The 23103-nt window shown below is 44.4% G+C and overlaps 1 protein-coding gene across 1 annotated transcript; it reads right to left on the bottom strand.

Annotated features, from left to right (window-relative positions):
• Positions 1 to 6768: 6768 nt before the first annotated feature.
• Positions 6769 to 18014, bottom strand: LOC111953830 (neuropilin and tolloid-like protein 1). The gene is made up of 5 exons (XM_023973337.2): positions 16726 to 18014; positions 16021 to 16074; positions 13872 to 14006; positions 12248 to 12496; positions 6769 to 6815 (listed from the first exon to the last, which is right to left on the bottom strand). The coding sequence occupies exons 1-5, from the start codon at positions 16751 to 16753 to the stop codon at positions 6769 to 6771; spliced, it is 513 nt and encodes a 170-aa protein (XP_023829105.1). The 5' UTR covers positions 16754 to 18014.
• Positions 18015 to 23103: the final 5089 nt, after the last annotated feature.

Here is a 23103-nt window from a genome sequence, read left to right as displayed (position 1 = left end):
CCAGTCATTGGCAGCAGAGAACTGGAAGGAAAGGCGGCCAAAGGAGGTGTTGGCTTTGGGGATGACCAGTGAGATAACTGCTGGAGCGCGTGCTACGGGTGGATGTTGTTATCGTGACCAGTGAGCTGAGATAAGGCGGAGCTTTACCTAGCATAGACTTATAGATGACCAGGAGCCAGTGGGTCTGGCGACGAATATGTAGCGAGGGCCAGCCGACTAGAGCATACAGGTCGCAGTGGTGGGTGGGTGGTATAAGGGGCTTTTGTAACAAAACGGATGGCACTGTGATAGACTGCATCCAGTTTGCTGGGTAGAGTGTTGGAAGCTGTTTTGTAAATGACATCGCCGAAGTCGAGGATCGGTAGGATAGTCAGTTTTACGAGGTGTGAGTGAAGAGAGTTTACACCGTTTGGCGGTGTGAGTGAAGAGTGAAGGAGGCTTTGTTGCGAAATAGAAAGCCGATTCTAGATTTGATTTTGGATTGGAAATGTTAAATATGAGTCTGGAAGAGAGTTTACAGTCTAGCCAGACACCTAGGTATTTGTAGTTGTCCACATATTCTAGGTCAGAACCATCCAGGGTAGTGATGCTAGTCGGGCGGGCGGGTGCAGGCAGCGAGTGGTTGAAAAGCATGCATTTGGTTTTAGTAGCGTTTAAGAGCAGTTGGAGGCCACGGAAGGAGTGTACGGCCGACTGTTGTTCCCAAACGGCCGTGGCCCAGGCGAAGGCCCTCGCAGACATCAGCGTGATGAGGTACACTGTCTTAGAGCGGTCCGAGGGGAAGGAGGAAGGCTGCAGCTCCATGACGAGGGAACACTGAGCAAGAAACACCCGACAGGTGCCCGAGTCTCCATCGAAGCGCTCCGGGTTAGGTAAGCGGGATTCCATGGAAACCGGGATGATGGTGCTGCTACCACCTGGGTTACTGAGGGTCTGGGAGTTTACCGTCGTGGTAGGCTGCCTAGTAGACAACCCACTGAATTGCTCCCGCAATGTGTCCACTGCTAGATCATGCCGTTCGGCCACGGCCTGGAACCCTTCCATCAGACAGTGAAGCAACTTCTCGTGCCTACCAATGGTGGCTCCTTGGGAGGATATGGCGTTGCGGAGCTGGTCCAAGTCTGCTGGGTCAGTCATGGCCAGTTTGTCCTATCACGTTTCAGGTAAGACCCAAATGCAGACTGTGTTGAAGTAACAATGTTTATTACAGCAACAGGGGCAGGTAAACGACAGATCAAGGAAGGCAGGGGTCGATAATCCAGAGTAGTGGGGCAAAGGTACAGGATGGCAGGCAGGCTCAGGTCAGGCAGAAAAAGACAGGAACAATCAAGAGACAGGAACAGAGGGGAAAACAAGACACGCCCTGGTGAAACCGGTCAGGGCGTGACAGTAGTTCTGTATTGTTTTAGTGATTCACCATAGTGTTTTTGGTTGGACAGGTTTCTAAAAATGTTTCTTATGTTTTTGCATTCTTCATCAAACCATTTGTCATTGTTGTTCATTTTCTTAGGTTGTCTACTTGACATTTTTAGATTTGACAGGGAAGCTGAGAGGTCAAATATACTGTTTAGGTTTTCTACTGCCAAGTTTACACCACTATTACAGTGGAACGTTTTGTCCAGGAAATCGTCTAGAAGGGATTGAATTTGTTGTTGCCTAATTGTTTTATCATAGATTTCCACATTATTTTCCTTCCATCTATAGCATTTCTTAAAATTATTCAGTTCATTTGGCCTTGATGCCTCATGATTGAGTATTGCTCTGTTCATGTGATTATGCTGTGATCTGATAGGGATGTCAGTGGACTGACTGTGAACGTTCTGAGAGACTCTGGGTTGAAGTCAGTGATAAGGTAGTCTACAGTACTACTGCCAAGAGACGAGGTATAGGTGTACCTACCGTAGGAGTCCCCTCGAAGCCTACCATTGATTATGTACATACCCAGCGGCCGACAGAGCTGCAGGAGTTGTGACCCGTTCATGTTGGTTATGTTGTTTAAGTTGTGCCTAGGGGGGTATATGGAGGAAGGAATGCTGCCATCTCCAGTCTCTCTCTGCTCTCTCTCCTCTCTCTCTCTCTCTCTCTCTCTCTCTCTCTCTCTCTCTCTCTCTCTCTCTCTCTCTCTCTCTCTCTCTCTCTCTCTCTCTCTCTCTCTCTCTCTCTCTCTCTCTCTCTCTCTCTCTCTCTCTCTCTCTCTCTCTCTCTCTCTCTCTCTCTCTCTCTCTCTCTCTCTCTCTCTCTCTCTCGCTCTCTCTCTCTCTCTCTCTCTCTCTCTCTCTCTCTCTCTCTCTCTCTCTCTCTCTCTCTCTCTCTCTCTCTCTCTCTCTCTCTCTCTCTCTCTCTCTCTCTCTCTGATCTCTCCTCTCTCTCTCTCTCCTTCTCTCTCTCTCTCTCTCTCTCTACTTGTTCATTTTATCCATGTTTTACTGTGTTCCTCTGTAAGTCAGGCACCCTGCAGAGTCTTGGGCCCTCCAAAATAAATGAAAGTCTCAGTGCGTCAGTTATGGGCTACCTTCTCCTTGTCTTTTTTGCAAAGATCTCAGGGACTAGGTCCACATCATTACTAAAGCCGAGAGAGATGCAATAACGCCAGATTTATCACTGTTTTTACACTCTACTTTGTCCCTTATCCAACAGAAGGGACAAATAAATAAAACATCCCCTTGTCCTCTCTCCTCTCCTCCCCTTCCCTCCACTCCCCTCTTCTCCTCTCCTCACCTCTCCTGTCTTCATATATCCTCTCTGCTGGTAGGAAGAGACTAAAGCGCCAGTCTCAAGAGTAGAGCGCCAGTCTTGTCCTGCCTCTCTCCTCTTCACCTCTCACCCTCCCTCATGCCTCTCCTGCTGCCTCCCTTCATGCCTCGCCTCGCCTGCCGTTTCTTTAGCTAGACTCTGGGGGTGCCGTTCGTTCTTCATCTCTCAAATTAAAGTGCGCTCGCTCGCTTCACCCGTCTCTAAATAATCATGAGTGATTATCCCTCTCTTCCTCTGTCAAGCTTTCGATTGCTACTGCTCACTCTTAGTAGCTTTATTAGAAACAAATAAGTAGAAAAAAATATATATATAAAAACACGTCCAGTTCCAACAATATCAAGTAACTAAAAGTGTTTTGTCTTTATTGAGTGACGATAGAAAGTCCTGAAACTGAGAGTGGAAAGTTAACTCTGATTGTTCCTTACAACTTATCCAGTGAAACCGTCTGTGAAGTGTAGCTTCTCCAAGGAGTGCTGAGAGTCGTTTGCGCTGGTTCAAATTCCAATTTTCCAGTTTGAAACCATCTCAGTCTCATGGAGTTGCCTCCTGGACGATGGGGTCCATACTATTCCAGCTCTAATCTCCAACGCCATTGGACTGATTTTAATCCAAATTATTCCCAGTCCACTTATAATTAGGTGGGGGGTGTAAGTGCCTAGGATCAATCAAAATCTCATCTAGATATTGGATTTATTAGTCATGGCCTGACCTCCTAGCATCAGAAAACACTACGTTCTCATCGGAGAGCTGGAGATGAGGTTGGAAGTCATGATAGTGCGAGGTTACAGTATAAAGTTGACCATGCATTTCAATAAGGGGCAGATAGCCCAACCATATATCAACTATAGGACATAGAGCGATACGTTTCACCTAAGCAGCTAACGTTGAGACATTTGCTATGAAATCATTCACACTTAATCAAGCATACAGTACCAGTCAAAAGTTTGGACACACCTACTCATTCCAGGGTTTTTCATGGAATCATGTAGTAACCAAAAAAGTGTAAAACAAAACAATATATATTTTAGATTCTTTAAAGTAGCCACCCTTTGTCTTGATGACAGCTTTGCACACTCTTTCCAATCAGTTGTGTTGTGACACGGTAGGGTTGGTATACAGAAGATACCCTATTTGGTTACAAGACCAAGACCATATTATGGCAAGAAAACCTCAAATAAGCAAAGAGAAACAACAGTCCATCATTACTTTAAGACATGAAGGTCAGTCAATCTGAAAAAATTCAAGAACTTTTAAAGTTTCTTCAAGTGCAGTTGCAAAAACCATCAAGCGCGATGATGAAACTGGCTCTCATGAGGACCGCCACATGAAAGGAAGACTCAGAGTTACCTTTGCTTCAGAAGATAAGTTCATTAGAGTTACCAGTCTCAGGAATTGCAGCCCAAATAAATGCTTCACAGAGTTGAGACACATCTCAACATCAACTGTTGAGAGGAGACTACGTAAATCTGGTCTTCATGGTCAACTTGCTGCCAAGAAACCACTACTAAAGGACACCAATAATAAGAAGAGACTTGCTTTGGCAACACGAGCAATGGACATTAGACCAGTGGAAATGTGTCCTTTGGTCTGATTAGTCCACATTTAAGATTTTTTGTTCCAACCGCAGTGTCTTTGTGAAATGCAGAGTAGGTGAACAGATGATCTCCGCATGTGTGGTTCCCACCGTGAAGCATGGAGGAGGTGTGATGGTGTGGGGATGCATTTCTGGTGACACTGTATGTGATTTATTTAGAATTCAAGGCACTCTTAACCAGTATGGCTCCCACAGCATTCTGCAGCAATAAGCCTTCCCAGCTGGTTTGTGCTTAGTGGGACTACCATTTGTTTTTTAACAGGACAATGACCCAACACACAACTTCGGGGTGTGTAAGCACTATTTGACCAAGAAGGAGAGTGATAGAGTGCTGCATCAGATGACCTGGCCTCCACAATCACCCGACCTCAACCCAATTGAGATGGTTTGGGATGAGTTGGACCACAGAGTGAAAGAAAAGCAGCCAACAAGTGCTCAGCATATGTGGGAACTCCTTCAAGATTGTTGGAAAAGCATTCCAGGTGAAGCTGGTTGAGAGAATGCAAAGAGTGTACAAAGCTGTCATCAAGGCAAACGGTGGTTACTTGGAAGAATCTAAAATATATTTTGAGTTGTTTAACACTTTTTTGGTTACTACATGATTCCATATGTGTAATTTCACAGTTTTGATGTCTTCACTATTATTCTACAATGTAGAAAATAGTAAAAAAATCAAAAATAAACCCTGACTGAGTAGGTGTGTCCAAATGTTTGAGTGGTACTGAACATTGACAAACAGTTGGACAGACCACCTGAAATAAAATATGTCATATTTCCCAATGTTATCACACTGCAGAAACACCGCGACAATCCCTCTCATCCTAATGGCCCCGAAGACTCCACCCTACAGCAACAGTATATCTATATTTCATTCTCAAACTCGGCCACGGAGCCACAACATAGATTTGACTTGGCATCCAACAAAGCAGTTGAACAGCTAAAAAGGCCCACATGAGATGCTTCTCTTCTCTGTGTGAAACAACAGTTTTCAGCAGCCGTTGAATCAAGACAAGCAGCAGTCTGGGGGATTCCATGGCTGCCTCTGCCTTACTGATGGCCCCCATCTTCAAACACACACCGCTCACAGCGAGATGAGTGTTTGAGGGGGGAAGTGTGTGAGGGGGAAGTGTGTGAGGGGAAAGTGTGTGAGGGTGGAAGTGTGTGAGGGTGGAAGTGGGTGAGGGGGAGAGTGTGTGAGGGGGGAAGTGTGTGAGGGGGGAAGTGGGTGAGGGGGGAAGTGTGTGAGGGGGAAGTGTGTGAGGGGGGAAGTGTGTGAGGGGGGAAGTGTGTGAGGGGGGAAGTGTGTGAGGGGGGAAGTGTGTGAGGGGAAGTGTGTGGGGGGGGGGGGGGTGAGAGGGGGACGTGTGTGAAGGGGGAAGGGTGAGAGGGGGAGTGTGTGAGGGTGGAAGTGTGTGAGGAAAGATAAGTAATGATTTTACTGGAAGGGGTGTGAGGTAGACACAAACGTATGCTGACACACACACACACACACATTCAGGCCAACCCCTTATGGATTGCATTTAGTTTAACTTCCTGTGTCAAGTGCTCTTTCATATTACTGATCAGCAGACACTGTAAGGTTAGAGTAGAGGGTAAAAATCCTTACTGCAGTGCCCCAGAGATAAAGAGATACATTCCTACTTCCCTATTACAATTCAGAACATGGTCCAAACCAAAGTCTCTCATCATACTCACTACTGTTAGGTTCTAACTCTCAGAGTAAATAACTCAACGGACACTAGAAAAGCTTAACCAAGTTGAATTCTTCCCAAAGGGTCGATACAGCTGCATTCAGACAACGACATTTCACACCAGCACTGATATTTAACCCTTTCTCCTACGCTGAGTCTACTCCTACACCTCTGAACAGCCAATGCATCTCTGTTGCTAGACAGAACCTTAGTGAGATCTGTTCTTCCTCACTTCAACTAACCTGACCTCTACCCCAAAGTGTTCACTCCTCCCCAACTCAAAGCTGTCATGGTGATTGATACCAGATCATGGTCATGGTGATTGATCTCTTCTCCTCCCAGCGGATCCCCGATGGCTAACAATAACATATCCTGACATAATGTAAACGTTATACATGACCCTCTCTCCCTCAGTGACATATCCTGACATAATGTAAACGTTATACATGACCCTCTCTCCCTCAGTGACATTGTTATGTTCTAAGCTCTCAACCCATCTCCCCTACACATTCCAAACCCATCTGGCTCCTACAGATAACTTCTGATTATAACAATGTTCTAAGTTTAACCCAGAATCTGACACTACAGATAGCCATGCTAGAAAGGACAAAACCCGGCAAGACGCCACCAAAACTGATAAACCAAGTATATTACATATGTGTATTCTCAATCTAAAATTAGAGTTATGTCTAAGGTCAGGGAGCACGGTCAGATCGTGACGGTCATCTTTCAGAGCGGAGAATGTAGGGTGCAGCTGTGGGTGACCGCAGCACTGCCTGAACAGAATAGGACGAGGAATTACGAGGGTTATGGTATGGGGAGTTGTGGCTGTATTTCAGACAGGCATACAGGGCAGCCGCAAGTCGTCCTTGGGAGTAATAACAGACGTGTTCCCTGGCTACAGAGCAGATTAAATATCTTAAATATAGAGATATTTGTAGAGAAGATGTAGAGATATTTTGTGAACCTAGGACTATAAGGTTCTTTCTGTAAAATATTATTCTGAAATAATTGGCTTTAAAGTTCCGAACCCTCAGTGGTTTGAATGGTGTCAGCGATTTTTATCTTGTATACGTTGGAATTAACAACAAGAATTGGGGTATTTATAGTACTAAACTCAGCAAAAAAAGAAATATCCCTTTTTCAGGACCCCATCTTTCAAAGATCATTTGTAAAAATCCATGCTTGTTTCTCATGCTTGTTCAATGAACCATAAACAATTAATGAACACGCACCTGTGGAATGGTCATTAAGACACAAACAGCTTACAGACGGTAGGCAATTAAGGTCACAGTTATGAAAACTTAGGCCACTAAAGAGGCCGTTCTACAGACTCTGAAAAACACTGAAAGAAACATGCCCAGGGTCTCTGCTCACCTGCGTGAACGTGCCTTAGGCATGCTGCAAGGAGGCATGAGGACTGCAGATGTGGCCATGGCAATAAATTGCAATGTCCGTACTGTGAGACGCCTAAGACAGCGCTACAGGGAGACGTGAGGAGGGAGATGCGAGGACGGACAGCTGATCGTCCTCGCAGTGGCAGACCACGTGTAACAGCACCTGCACAGGATCGGTACATCCGAACATCACACCTGCAGGACAGGTACAGGATGGCAACAACAACTGCACGAGGTACACCAGGAACGCACAATCCCTCCATCAGTGCTCAGACTGTCTGCAATAAACTGAGAGAGGCTGGACTGAGGGCTTGTAGGCCTGTTCACTGGCAACAACGTCGCCTATGGGCACAAACCCACCGTCACTGGACCAGACAGGACTGGCAAAAAGTGCTCTTCACTGATGAGTCACGGTTTTGTCTCACCAGGGGTCGGATTCGAGTTTATCGAGTTTATCGTCGAAGGAATGAGCATTACACCGAGGCCTGTACTCTGGAGCGGGATCGATTTGGAGGTGGAGGGTCCGTCATGGTCTGGGGTGGTGTGTCACAGCATCATCGGACTGAGCTTGTTGTCATTGCAGGCAATCTCAACGCTGTGCGTTACAGGGAAGACATCCTCCTCCCTCATGTGGTACCCTTCCTGCAGGCTCATCCTGACATGACCCTCCAGCATGACAATGCCACGAGGCATACTGCTCGTTCTGTGCGTGATTTCCTGCAAGGCAGGAATGTCAGTGTTCTGCCATGGCCAGCGAAGAGCCCGGATCTCAATCCCATTGAGCACATCTGGGACCTGTTGGATCGGAGGGTGAGGGTGAGGGCTAGGGCCATTCCCCCCAGAAATGTCTGTGAACTTGCAGGTGCCTTGGTGGAAGAGTGGGGTAACATCTCACAGCAAGAACTGGCAAATCTGGTGCAGTCCATGAGGAGGAGATGCACTGCAGTACTTAATGCAGCTGGTGGCCACACCAGATACTGACTGTTGCTTTTGATTTTGACCCCCCCCCCCTTTGTTCAGGGACATATCATTCCATTTCTGTTAGTCACATGTCTGTGGAACTTGTTCAGTTTATGTCTCAGTTGTTGAATCTTGTTATGTTCATACAAATATTTACACGTGTTAAGTTTGCTGAAAATAAACGCAGTCGACAGCGAGAGGACGTTTCTTTTTTTAGAATGAGTTTATAAAGGTAGAGAACATTCAACAGAACAAGGCTATGTCAATAACTACATTTTGACAAAAATACAGACATAACCTTATAGTCCCAAATTCTCTAATTGCTGACTTGATTGTCAATCTGTAGCCTATAAGAAGTCAATACAGCACTGTTTTAGCCACACTTTTATTTTCAATATGTGTTATTCTTCCACTTAACTGACGATAACAATAAATACATAGTAATATATATAATTTAGCAGACGTTTTTATCCAATGTGACTTACAGTCATGCGTGCATACATTTGACATTTTCCCAAGGAATCAAACCTACAATCCTGGTGTTTCAAGCGCCATGCTCTACCATGCTTTACCAACGGAGCCATACAGCACCATAGCTGTTCAGACAAACTATTCCCTAACTCCTTTGATAGTTATAATTCAGACAGCATATCCTGCTGATGATGCACTTGACAGTGTGATTGGAAATGAATGACAGGTGAGTGTGCTGCTGCACCTGTACATTTAGTGTAGCACCTGGTCTACATCAGAACCTAACATGACAGGATTCCAGACTCTCTACATCAGTTTAGTCTCCTCACCTCACTTAAAACCTTTTTCTGTAGTGGGCTAAATCAGGCTCACACAGAGGGTTTCTTGGTAGCCAAATCTACTTTGAAACAAAAGTATACACCTCACACACATGGTTATGTGCTTAAAAAAAAGAAGAGCATGTCAGATATAGAGTTGGAACGTCTTACATTTTGAGTTTGCATCCTAATATTACACTTTAAATACATCACTGAAGACTGAAATATAACCAAGTCGTTTGACATAGAAACATCTGATTTTCGGCTGTAAAAATAAAAAAGTTCATTATAAACTGGGTGGTTCGAACCCGGAATGCTGATTGGCTGACAGCCGTGGTATATCAGACCGTATGCTACGGGTATGACAAAACATGTATTTTTACTGCTCTAATTATGTTGGTAACCCGTTTATAATAGCAATAAGGGACCTCTGGGGTTTGTGGTATATGACCAATATACCACGGCTAAGGGCTGTCTCCGCGATGCGTCGTGCCTAAGAACAACCCTTTGCCGTGGTATATTGGCCATAAACCATACACCCTCGTGCCTAATTGCTTAATTATACAATTCTGAATAACATCCCACTCATGAGGCCAACAGTCATTGGACTGCAGGAAAGGGTTCTAACCAGCTGCTGGATCAGTGTTAAAGGTATCACTGTAGAATTTCTGTAAACTCCCAAAACATGCTTTTCTAGGTTCAATTGTTATGGGATCACCTGTATAAATAATGGATAAAAGTGTAAAGAGTTCAAATCTACCCCAAAAGCCAGAAAATACTATGACTAATTTCTGTTACATTGATTACAATAGTCAATAGTGATATTTCCCGTCAAGTTCCATCCATCCTAGTACTCTTTTGTACAGTATGAAGGCTGGAATCATGTGAACCTGAAGGAGTGGCTGATCTCATAAAGACTGTGATGTCTTTCATCTCCAGGTGGGACGGGATGACACAGTGAATGAAAAAACCTGTTCTTCATCATATTTTTACTTATGTTCTCTTTCCCTCCCCTCTCCTCCTTCTCCCCCTCTCCTCCTTCTCCCCCTCTCCTCCTTCTCCCTCTCCTCCTCTCCTCCTTCTCCCCCCCTCTCCGCCTCTCCTCCTTCTCCCCCTCTCGCCTCTCCTCTCCCCTCTCCCTTCTCTCCTCCTTCTCCCTTCTCCCCTCTCCTCCTTCTCCCCTCTCCCCTCTCCTCCTTCTCTCCCCTCTCCTCCTCTCCCCCCCTCTCCCTCTCCTCCTTCTCCCCTCTCGCCTCTCCTCCTTCTCCCCTCTCCGCCTCTCCCCCTCTCCCTCCTCCTCCTTCTCCCTCTCCCCTCTCCCCTCTCCCCCTCTCCTCAGATAGGACACTTCAGATGAATGAAAAGCGGGGGAGAAGATAAGGTGAGGAAAAGGTGTAGAATCTTTTTCTCCTCCTCCTCATCCTCCTCTGCCCTTGCTTTTCATTCATCTTGAGTAGTCCAGTGTGAATTAGCATGTGCTAGCAGCATTAGCCAAGCAAAGGCAGATGTGAGCCTCTCTCTCTGCACAGCCAGATTTTGGAGCATCAAGTCGAGTGAATCAAAGACTTTTATCTTCTTTAATTATGCTAATCATATGCCACAGCTATTTCTTATCAAGACAGAGGGAGATATGTTTTCCCCCTCTCTCACTCAGGAATCTGAGAAGAGGCTCTACCAGCAAACAGCAGTTTTTCAAAGATAACCCCAACATTCTATGGAGACCTATAGGAAAACATATGCACTCCATCAACCTGACTCTAACTGGACTACACCAATCCCCCCTCCCCGATCTTCACCCACCGTTTCCCATCTTTCTTCATGACATAGAATGACCTTTAACGTACAGAACAGCAATCTGATCGCTTCTTCACCCCATTATATCAAGTCTAATCAATTGATCTAGGATGAAAGGTCAATGTATTTGGGTCTATGGGAAAGCATTGTGTGTGGTAAAAAGAGGCACACTCCTCGTATGTATTTGGACAGTGAAGCTACAACTTCACTATGCTATGCTATTTAAATGCCTTTCCCACTCATCATTATTCAAGATTAGTTCACGAGTATCTGTAACAATGGAAGCATCCACATGAATGTAGAAGTGATCAGAAACATATTGTGTTATTTACAATGAAAGTGACTCAATCCATTATTTGCCATTCACTTCTATTGGGGTACAACATCGTCTGAAACACAACCAAAGCTATTTGTTCAAAAGTAAAACAGTGTCCGAGGACAATGTTGTGGGCCAATGGCAAAACTATACATAACTAGGTTTTTGGCAGTGTATTTTAGGAAGGGAAAGAGGGATGGCGACACACAGAATGTGGGTTAGAAAAGAGCTATGTTTTCTCTCTCCGTGGAACATAATTCTGCAGATGACTTCCAAAGTTAAAAATGCTCCTACATATCACGGTGCTGCGGGCAGTGTTCCCATCAACCCTCGACCGCACACTAAAGTTGATAGTGCTATTAAACCATGATCCAGCCGAGGGTACACTCCATACAGCCTATAGGAGACCAGAGTGGATATCAAACCAAGGTGGTCATAAATCATGAGCTGCTCGGTTAATGGGAAACCAGCCAAAAGATGACTCAAATAAAGACAGTCAAGGCTTCTCGCGGAACGCAGAGGGAGGTAATTGGGAGGATTGTATTCAACAGTACAGATTAACCTGTCACGCTTATTCACCTTCCCTCTGCTACCCCCTCCAGTACCCCCTCTGCTACCCCCTCCAGTACCCCCGCAAACAACACGGGTACTAGAGAACTCTGATCGAGAGCTATCAAACTAAATCTCCACACCGTCAGTTTTATATATATGTTACTACAGCAAAACATGTCGTTAGCCACCATGGCCGGAGGCTAGGAGCTGATAGCCACATACTTTGTGTGCTAAGGAAATATATGATGTTGTTTAGTAGAGAGGGTGTGAACAGACTGTTGTTCGATATTTCTGTGAGCCAATTGAACTCCTGAACTTTGCCGTGTCGACACCATCACTCTGTTGCCATTGGGCATGTTGAGATTGTTCATGTAGTGTGAATACTTAGTGTTGATTCTTACCTGCAGTGAAGTTGTAATTCACCGAAAATCCAATCGCCTCCAGTTCGCCATCAGAAACAAATTTTACCCAGAGGTACCGTCCGCTGCTCCTAATGAAGGGAGGGATGGTCTGGCCACAGTAGCGTCCGATTATTGGGGAGAAGCCAAAGGGGCCGTCCCGCACCTCAATGTTGTCAAATTTACATTCCCATGAAGGCTCGATAGAATACCTCTCACCAAAGAACAGATGAATACACAGCCTGGGAGGAGCTGGAGGAGACAGAGAGAATAGATAACACAGATAGTGAATATAATGTTCATACTGTTTATCATATATCTAGCTATATTACATAATGCTGTAGGCCTATAGTGGCGCAGCGGTCTAAGGTACTGCATCTCAGACTTTGAGGCGACACTACAGACACCCTGGTTCGAATCCAGGCTGTATCCTAACCGGCAGTGATTGGGAGTCCCATAGGGCGGCGCACAATTGGCCCAGCGTCGTCCGGGTTTGGCTGGTGTAGTCCGTCATTGTAAATAAGAATTTGTTCTTAACTGGCTTGCCTAGTTAAATAAGGCCTATAACACATGGTGAACACGTGAAGCGCCATTAAGCAGTGTGATATTAAGATTTCTTCCGGTAAATGCCCCTTTGGGAGTTAACTCATTTTGAATAATTTAGCTTTGCACTGTAGACAGATACACACTGCATGTTGTCTTGGAGTGACCTGAATGAACCACTAATAAAACACAATCCCAACTATTGTGACTTTTTTTGTGACCACTGACCCACCTCTGATAAAAATGTTTGTTTTTTTTAATCTTGTGAAACACGTTCCAAGTATTTCAAACAAGCATCTTCTATTTCGATCCTAATTATCAGTATGTGTAAAGTCCTGGTGGCCTCATTCCACCATGCTGATCTCACCAGCTTACATTCGGTCAGGTCAGGATGTGGAACAGGCTAAAAGTCTGGACCATCATCCACATGTAATCTATAAATCCAGTTCAGTCCAGTACAAACCAGATAAAAGTGTTCTGGTATAGTTCCAGCAATAGTCTCTCAATATAAATGCTCTTTCGTGTATTCATTTAGTTAATATCATTAGGGCCGTGAACTAATCTCCCCCACTGATGAATCAAATATCAACCTCCCAGAACGTAAATTAAACGCCTGAGATTGCAACTCGCCGTCTGATTTCATTACCATCGTCAGACAAACATCAACAGCAGAGCAACTGAACTGGCCAATCCCATCAGTTCTACTATGAACACACCTCAACAGCTGGTCCAGATGTCTCTCTGACACATGAGGAGAGACATCCATCCACAGAGCAACTTGAGCCCAACCATATTCACTGACGCCTGAACTCAAGGAGACAAACGAGCAGTTTAACAGACAGATGGTTTTAATTTCTCGCCTGGATCTAAGATGATAAAGATTAAGGTTCCTGAAACACTATTTCAGAGTCTGATTTCAGTGCTAAAAGGCTATCAAAATCAAGGGACCAAACTCTGTATTCGTTATTCCTGCCGGTGAATTGAAAAGATGCACTATTTTGTAGAGGACGGCATCTATTGATCTGAACAAATGACATAAATGGCTTTAGATTGAGAATAGTTAGTTACTGTGCCAACTATTCACCTTCAATGATGTAAACACACTCTATTCCTGGGGGGTATTTGCTGGGGTAGTTGGGAGAAGTGAACAGTCCCCCGTCTCCTTCCTTCACCCAGGTGCCACATTGACCTGCAGGCTTCACTCCCGAATTGTTCTTCACTGAAAACCCAATAGCAGAGTGAAGTTGATTATATATGATTATATATATATATATATATATATATATACAGTGGGGAGAACAAGTATTTGATACACTGCCGATTTTGCAGGTTTTCCTACTTACAAAGCATGTAGAGGTCTGTAATTTTTATCATAGGTACACTTCAACTATAGAGACGGAATCTAAAAAAATCCAGAAAATCACATTGTATGATTTTTAAGTAATTAATTTGCATTTTATTGCATGACATAAGTATTTGATACCTCAGAAAGCAGAACTTAATATTTGGTACAGAACCTTTGTTTGCAATTACAGAGATCATACGTTTCCTGTAGTTCTTGACTAGGTTTGCACACACTGCAGCAGGGATTTTTGGCCCACTCCTCCCTACAGATCTTCTCCAGATCCTTCAGGTTTCGGGGCTGTCGCTGGGCAATACGGAGTTTCAGCTCCCTCAAAGATTTTCTATTGGGTTCAGGTCTGGGACTGGCTAGGCACTCCAGGACTTGATGCCTTCTTACGGAGCCACTCCTTAGTTGCCTGGCTGTGTGCTTCGTGTCGTTGTCATGCTGGAAGCCCAGCCACGACCCATCTTCAATGCTCTTACTGAGGGAAGGAGGTTGTTGGCCAGATCTCGCGATACATGGCCCCATCCATCCTCCCCTCAATACGGTGCAGTGTCCTGTCCCTTTGCAGAAAGCCATCCCAAAGAATGATGTTTCAACTCCATGCTTCACGGTTGGGATGTGTTCTTGGGGTTGTATCTCATACTTCTTCTTCCTCCAAACACGGCGAGTGGAGTTAGACCAAAAAGCTCTATTTTTGTCTCATCAGACACATGACCTTCTCCATTCCTCCTCTGGATATCCAGATGGTCATTGGCAAACTTCAGACAGGCCTGGACATGCACTGGCTAAGCAGGGGGACCTTGCGTGCGCTGCAGGATTTTAATCCATGACGGCGTATGTGTTACTAATGGTTTTCTTTGAGACTGTGGTCCCAGCTCTCTTCAGGTCATTGACCAGGTCCTGCCGTGTAGTTCTGGCTGATCCCTCACCTTCCTCATGATCATTGATGCCCACGAGGTGAAATCTTGCATGGCCCCAGACCGAGGGTGATTGACCGTCATCTTGAACTTCTTCCATTTTCTAATAATTGCGCCAACAGTTGTTTCCTTCTCACCAAGCTGCTTGCCTATTGTCTGTAGCCCATCCCAGCCTTGTGCAGGTCTACATTTATCCCTGATGTCCTTACACAGCTCTCTCTTGCCATTGTGAGAGGTTGGAATCTGTTTGATTGAGTGTGTGGACAGGTGTCTTTTATACAGGTAACGAGTTCAACAGTGCAGTTAATACGGTATGAGTGAGAACAGGAGGGCTTTTAAAGAAAAACTAACAGGTCTGTGAGAGCCGGATTCTTACTGGTTGGTAGGTGATCAATACTTATGTCATGCAATAAAATGCAAATTAATTATTTAAAATCATACAATGTGATTTTCTGGATTTTTGTTTTAGATTCCGTCTCTCACAGTTGAAGTGTACCTGATAAAAATTACAGACCTCTACATGCTTTGTAAGTAGGAAAACTGCAAAATCGGCAGTGTATAAATATTGTTCTCCCCACTGATATATATAGGAGGAGAGAGGAGAGAGGAGAGAGAGGAGAGAGAGAGAGAGAGAGAGAGAGAGAGAGAGAGAGAAATTGAGAGAGAGGAGAGAGGAATGAGAGAGGAGAGAGAGAGAATTGAGAGGAGAGGAGAGAGAAATTGAGAAGAGAGAGAGAGAAGAGAGAGAGAAGAAGAAGGAGAGAGAGAGAGAGAGAGAGAGAGAGAGAGAGAGAGAGAGAGAGAGAGAGAGAGAGAGAGAGAGGGAGAGAGAATTGAGAGAGAGTAAATTGAATAGAGAAGAGGAGAGAGAGAGAGAGAGGGAGAGAGAGAGAGAGGGGGAGAGAGACAGAGAGACAGAGAGAGACAGAGAGAGGGGGAGAGAGGAAGGTAGTGATAGAGTGCCTTACATGCTTCCTTCTTCGTTGCCCCAGACAACCCAAGTATGAGTAGACTTGCAACAACTGCAACAAGATAAACACATTCCTTTTGTTTTGTGAATAATACAAATGTCTTTATTTGCATTCATTCAACATAGATGTAGGCTAGGCCTATGACATAATACTCTGAATAACTCCAAATATTGCATTTATCATGCATGGCTAGAATGATACATTGCCTTTTTTAAACGGGGTTTTAAATCAAAAGATGTTATTTGGAAACAATTGACTCTCCGAAGTTTCTCAACTTTTTTAATAGAATTGTATGCGGAACGAACAGCCAAGCATACACACCTATTACACCGCAACATAGAGCAGACCCCGGGCAACACATAACTAGGCTTTAATGCCCTATTCATCATACACATTGAAAACCTATTCACCTGCAGTCTTCAGGCTATACCATAATGTATCTGCATGTAATGCTATGGAAAAATAGCCTACGTATGCTGCTTTAATAGTACAGTAGATGCCAAACAAATTGTTAAGGGGTATGGTTGCATGAATATCACATTCGTTACACATCTCCCACTATACGTGAATTGACAGCTATAGGCAACCAGAATTCTACGTCAACTCATAAAATCATGAATATTGGGCTAGCCTAAGCTGCACAAAAGAAGGTATTCGAGGAAGGCGCAAGGCAGTGTATTATGTTCAATAGAAGTGACTTACCGTGAAGGAGGCTGTGCCCATGTACCATGTCTGAACCTTTCACAAGGGGCTTTAGGCTCAACTAATTCCATTTAGATAAAGGAATACTTCAAGAGAAAACGATGGAGATCTAAGGGAGGTTGCGAAATGGACAGCAAACCGCAATACCATTCCACCTTCCCAAAAATAAAAAAATAAAATGTATACAATTGATAACCTGGCAAATGTCTTCCTCGCAGTTCTAATTTACTGAATGAGAATATCAAAATTCCAGAGAGAGACAAATCGCAACTACTAGTCACCAGTTTCATATAAAACCAAAAGCAAGTCTAAACATTTGCCCGAATTCCATCCAAATGGTTCCAGGACCTTGTGGTGCTTCTGCTGCACTGACCGGATGAATAGGTCCGTCATCAACATTCCCTGGTCGCTGCACCTTTACAATCTTCCGATGAAACAGATTCAGGGTGAAAAAAAAAGGTAGCTTTAGTTATTCTTCTTCTACGCCTTTACCTGGAAACAAAAATCCTACTGACGCGTGGGTATCCATCCTCCTAAACACATTATCCGAACTGCTTGCACTGTTCCGCGATGCGTAAAGCCTCCGGCTATCAACTTAGATAACAAAAGTCGCAACGTGAAAAATAGTGTTTATCTCATCCTTTCTTCATCTATTCCCTCAAGCTACGAGGAGTGTTCGTAGAGCAGTATTTGTACAGCATCCTCCAGTCTACTCCGGCGACTGGCTGGTTTCTCTCTCTTGCTCTCTCACGCTCGCTCTCTCTCTCTCTCTGCACCCACCAAGAAAGAGTTGATGCACATGATCGCCTTCCTCCAACCGTTGGGTCATCTATTCGTTCCTCTAACAACTGGGCAAGCCTACAAACCACCTTCATTACATTTGGACCACACTCATGCAAAAAATACAGTACGAAAACGAAAACTAAGCTACTTTGTTTCACGAAATAATCTAACTTCCCCGATGTTAGCGCCACGGAGGAGTAGAACAAAACTACCGGGAGAAGGTGGTGGGTGTTTCTTTAAGACGCGCTCGCTCTTTCTCTCTGCAAGGAGACTGCAGAATCCAACAGCTCAGTCGGCGGCGCTATGAGCGAAAATGTAAAAGGTGAACAGAAAAACGCACCCTGTGAGAGGAAATGGAAGAAACAAGCGAGAGCAGATAGATGTCAGGAGACCGTAAACTATATCAACAACTCCAGGTAGAAACACCTGACGCATGGAATAGATTGAGTGACTATCTGCCTCCCGCCAACATGGCGAGGTCGGGCGGATTAGAATGTAGCGATGCATACGGACACTACAGCTCAATTGCTGAACATCCACTATGACGGGTTTTTATCTTCTGTTTTGACCGAATGTCGATTTGTTTTGTATAATGTCCCATTCATAGGTAAATCCTGGATCTGATTATGCAGTTAATCAGCATTATTGGGTATTTCCAGTGTATTTATAATAAATCAAATAGCTCACATGATAATTGTATGTAGGGCTATAAATCCATCTACATATTTATCTTCCCCACAAAAATGACAACATTCCATACTTTTCTGTTGTCTGCGGGGAGAATAAAGCACTTGTTTATCTCCTTGCTGTGTTTTAGGTAGCCTAGCGTAATGACATCAATCATTGCTAGTGCTTATGGAGCTAAAACAAGATCATTCTCCACACACGATTTTGCTGTTGATTAAGCCTGTTTTCTATTAACAATACTCATCTCTTCACTGCCTTTCCAATTAACTGCATTAATGCCTTCTCCCCCTGATCCTCTCTCCCTACTCAACTCTGCATGGCATGACAACAGCAGTTCAACTGAGGTCATTGAAGTTGCCCGTGTCTCTGCGCTAGCTTGGATCTTGACAATTTAGTGAGCAAGGTCAGAGAACTGAATCATACAGAATAACATATTAGTGATGCTGTTTCATCCATTATAATAACTGACTCGACAAATACAGATTCTGCTCAGGCCATGCTGATAGGTTACATCATCACTGCATCCTTGTAGTAGGTTCTCTGCCACGATGGCACAGGAGTGTACTTTCCCTGTAACCACAGCATCACGTTCAACCTCTGTTTCCCCCCACAATTGATATACAACTAACTGGTCTAAGGACAGTTTTGTTGTTTAGGTGATAGTCAGTGTCATTTATAACTGAGGATAACCGATCTTGAATCAGCTGTTACAGAGGAAAGTAAGCTAGCTCCATTAATTTAGTCCCAGGTGAGGGAAGTGTTGATGCAGTTGTGCAAATGTCATTTTTTTATTAGAGATGTTTGAACAACAAATGAACTGACTGCTATTTAAAATGTGCTCTGACAGGTAGAATAAAAATAGTTGTGCTTTAATTTAGCATCTTGGGTTTGTCTTCATTACGCCACTCTTTGCATTTTGAGAGAAACAGGGAGAGAGAAAGAGAGAGAGAGAGAGAGAGAGGTAAAACATAAATATTTGCAAAAAACATACATTTCTTTCCACAGGGCAGTGGGGTGAGACAGGGATGCAGCTTAAGCCCCACCCTCTTCAACATACATATCACAGAATTGGCGAAGCCACTAGAACAGTCTGCAGCACCTGGCCTCACCCTACTAGAATGCTTATGATCTGGTGCTTTTGTCCACAACCAAGGAGGGCCAACAGCAGCGCCTAGATCTTCTGCACAGATTCTGTCAGACCTGGACCCTGACAGTAAATCTCAGTAAGACAAAATAATGGTATTACAAAAAAGGTCCAGTCGCCAGGACCACAAATACAAATTCCATCTAGACACCGAGGCCCTAAAGCGGCTATTTCCAAAACCTAGGGGTACGCGCAATGCCGTCGGGGATACGCCAAATAAAAATATGATTCACATTTTCAAACAGCCCATTGAGATAGCCTAATCAAATAATTAAAATCCAATCACATTAACCGTTACTCTCTCGCGGGATTTCCACTAACGGTCCGTATGTAGCCAAACGTAGCTGCTGCTCATTCCGTTCGCTCGAAAATGGATGAATGGTGAAAAAAAGCAAGGCCCTTAGAGACACATACCAGCTCTACTGGTAGTACTGCTACAACCAGCAGTACTACACCTGCACCTGTCGATGACACAAGTTGTTCTGCTTCCACGAGAACATCCAATGCTAGCATCAGTAATTCTGCATTTGTTGCTAGCCCAGCTAGCATGGACACTGACAGTTGTCAATCTGATGCAGCCGAAGAGCTACTGCCTCCTTACTCGGGAAAGCACCGAACAACAGACAGAGACGGTGGACCATCAAAGAGGCGCAAATATGATGCGAAATACATTGATATGGGGTTTACTTATATTGGAAGTAGTGCCTTTCCTCAGCCACAGTGTGTTATACACTACCGTTCAAAAGTTTGGGGTCACTTAGAGATGTCCTTGTTTGGTGAGCTACCAAGTGGCTAGGACAGGCAAGCCCCATACTATTATGGAGGACTTAATTCTTTCTGCTTCCATGGATATGGCTGGGACAATGCTGGGGGAAAAGGCCAAAAAACTATACAGACAATTACTTCATCAAACAGCACTGTTTCACAACGCATCAGAGACATGACAGGAGATGTTTTGAAACAATTACTGTTTTGCATACAACCCAGTGAAACCTATGCGTTACAGCTGGATGAGTCAACAGACGTGGCGGGCCTGGCATAGCTCCTGGTATATGTCCGTTACGTTTATGAGTGGTCAAGTAAGGAAGACATTCTCTTCTGCAAACCACTGGAAACCAGGACAACAGGACAGGATATTCTTAAGGTACTGGACAGCTTTGTGACATCAAATGGACTTTGGTGGTCAAGATGTTTTGTGTATCTGTACTGATGGCGCAAATGCCATGACAGGAAGACATAGTGGAGTGGTAACGCTCGTGCAAGCAGTTGCTCCCGACGCCACTTGGGTACACTGCAGTATTCACCGAGAGGTTATTGCTGCCAAGGGAATGCCTGATAGCTTTAAAGACGTTTTTGACACTGCAGTGAAAATGGTTAACTTTGTTAAAGCAAGGCCTCTGAACTCTCATTTATTTTCTCAGAAGTTCACGTGTTATCAAGGGGCAAAGTATTGACATGTTTTTTTGAATTGAGAAACGAGCTTAAAGTTTTCTTTACTGCCGATAATTTTCACTTGTCTGACCGCTTGCACGATGATGAGTTTCTCACACGACTGGCTTATCAGGGTGTTGTTTTTTCTCGCCTGAATAATCTGAATCTAGGCTATGATTAAGAAGTTGGAGCTCTTTTCTGTCTGCATTAACAAGGACAACACACAGGTCTTTCCATCATTGTATGATTTTTTTGTGTGCAAATGAACTCAAGTTTAAGGACAATGTCAAATGTGATTTAGCGAAGCACCTGAGTGAGCTCGGTGCGCAATTACGCAGGTACTTTCCCGAAACGGATGACACAAACAATTGGATTCGTGATCCATTTTATGCCCTGCCTCCAGTCCACTTACCGATATCTGAACAAGAGAGCCTCATCGAAATTACAACAAGCGGTTCTGTGAAAATTGAATATATTCTTCCACACCCAGAAATCTGCTCCTTTTACTCTCTGTTCCAAACCGCACTAGACGACCAGTTCTTATAGCCTTTAACCGTACCCTTATCCTACTCCTCCTCTATTCTTCTGGGAATGTAGACGGTAACCCAGGCCCTGCAGCCCCCAGCACCACTCCTATTCCCCAGGCGCTCTCATTTGATGACTTCTGTAACCGTAAAAGCCTTGGTTTCATGCATGTTAATATCAGAAGCCTCCTCCCTAAGTGTGTTTTATTCACTGCTTTAGCACACTCCGCCAACATGTCCTAGCCGTGTCTGAATCCTGGCTTAGGAAGGCCACCAAACATCCTGAAATTTCCATCCCCAACAACAACATTTTCCCGACAAGATAGAACTACCAAAGGGGGCGAAGTTGCAATCTACTCCAGCGATAGCCTGCAGAGTTCTGTCATACTGTCCAGGTCCGTGCCCAAACAATTTGAGCATCTACTTTTAAAAATCCACCTTTCCAGAAATTAGTCTCACCGTTGCCGCTTGTTATAGACCCCACTCAGCCCACAGCTGTGCCCTGGACACCATATATTAATTGATTGCCCCCCATCTATCTTCAGATTTCGTACTGTTAGGTGACCTAATCTGGGATATGCTTAACACCCCGGCCATCCTACAATCTAAGCTAGATGTCCTCAATCTCACACAAATAATCAAGGAACCTACCAGGTACAACCCTAAATCAGTAACCATGGGCACCCTCATAGATATCATCCTGACCAACTTGCCCTCTAAATACACCTCTGCTGTCTTCAACCAGCATCTCAGCGATCACTGCCGCATTGCCTGCGTCCGTAATGGGTCTGCGGTCAAACGACCACCCCTTATCCCTGTCAAACGCTCCCTAAAACACTTCAGCGAGCAGGCCTTTCTAATCGACCTGGCCCGGGTATCCTGGAAGGATATTGACCTCATCCCGTCAGTAGAGGATGTCTGGTTGCTCTTTAAAAGTGCTTTCCTCACCATCTTAAATAAGCATGCCCCATTCAAAAAATGTAGAACTAAGAACAGATATAGCCCATGTTTCACCCCAGACTTGACTGTCCTTGACCAGCACAAAAACATCCTGTGGCGTTCTGCATCAGCATCGAATAGCCCCCGCGATATGCAACTTTTCAGGGAAGTCAGGAATCAATATACACAGTCAGTTAGGAAAGCTAAGGCTAGCCTTTTTTAATCAGAAATATGCCTCCTGTAGCACTAATTCCAAAAAGTTTTGGGACACGTTCCTGACCTTATTTTCCTTTGTTTAACTTTGTTTAGTTGGTCAGGACGTGAGCTGGGTGGGTAGTCTATGTTATGTGTTTCTATGTTGGGTTCAATGTGTTGCCTGATATGGTTCTCAATTAGGGGCAGGTGTTTGACGTTTCCWYTGATTGASAACCATATTWAGGTAGGTTGTTCACACTGTTTGTTTGTGGGTGATTGTTGCTGTGTCTGTGTTTGTTACACCACACGGTACTGTCTCGTCTCGTTCGTTCGTTCTTTCCTGTTCGTGCGTTCATTGTTTTTTATGTTCACAAGTTCAGGTCTGTTTAACGTCTTCTGTTGTTTTGTAGTTTATTCAAGTGTTCTTCATTTAATAAATCATTATGTCTACATACCTCGCTGCGTGTTGGTCCGATCCATGCTCCTCCTCGTCTGAGGAGGAGAACGAATATGACAGCCGTTACAGGGACACTGTAAAGTCCATGGAGAATAAGAGCACCTCCTCCCAGCTGCCCATTGCACTGAGGCTAGGAAACATTATCACCATCGATAAATCTACGATAATCGACCATTTCAATAAGCATTTTTCTACGGCTGGTCATGCTTTCCACCTGG

Source organism: Salvelinus sp. IW2-2015, linkage group LG27 (assembly GCF_002910315.2).
Source record: "Salvelinus sp. IW2-2015 linkage group LG27, ASM291031v2, whole genome shotgun sequence".
Taxonomy (NCBI): domain Eukaryota; kingdom Metazoa; phylum Chordata; class Actinopteri; order Salmoniformes; family Salmonidae; genus Salvelinus; species Salvelinus sp. IW2-2015.
This window is presented reverse-complemented; position numbering and strand designations above follow the sequence as displayed.

Excerpts from the sequence above, each read along its gene's own strand:
- LOC111953830 (XM_023973337.2), bottom strand. The coding sequence starts at position 16,753 with ATGGTACATGGGCACAGCCTCCTTCACG. Across the intron at positions 16,075-16,725 it reads TGGGCACAGCCTCCTTCACG|TTGTTGCAAGTCTACTCATA; the intron begins GTAAGTCACTTC and ends ATCTTGTTGCAG. Across the intron at positions 6,816-12,247 it reads GAATTACAACTTCACTGCAG|GCAGTGCTGCGGTCACCCAC; the intron begins GTAAGAATCAAC and ends TATTCTGTTCAG.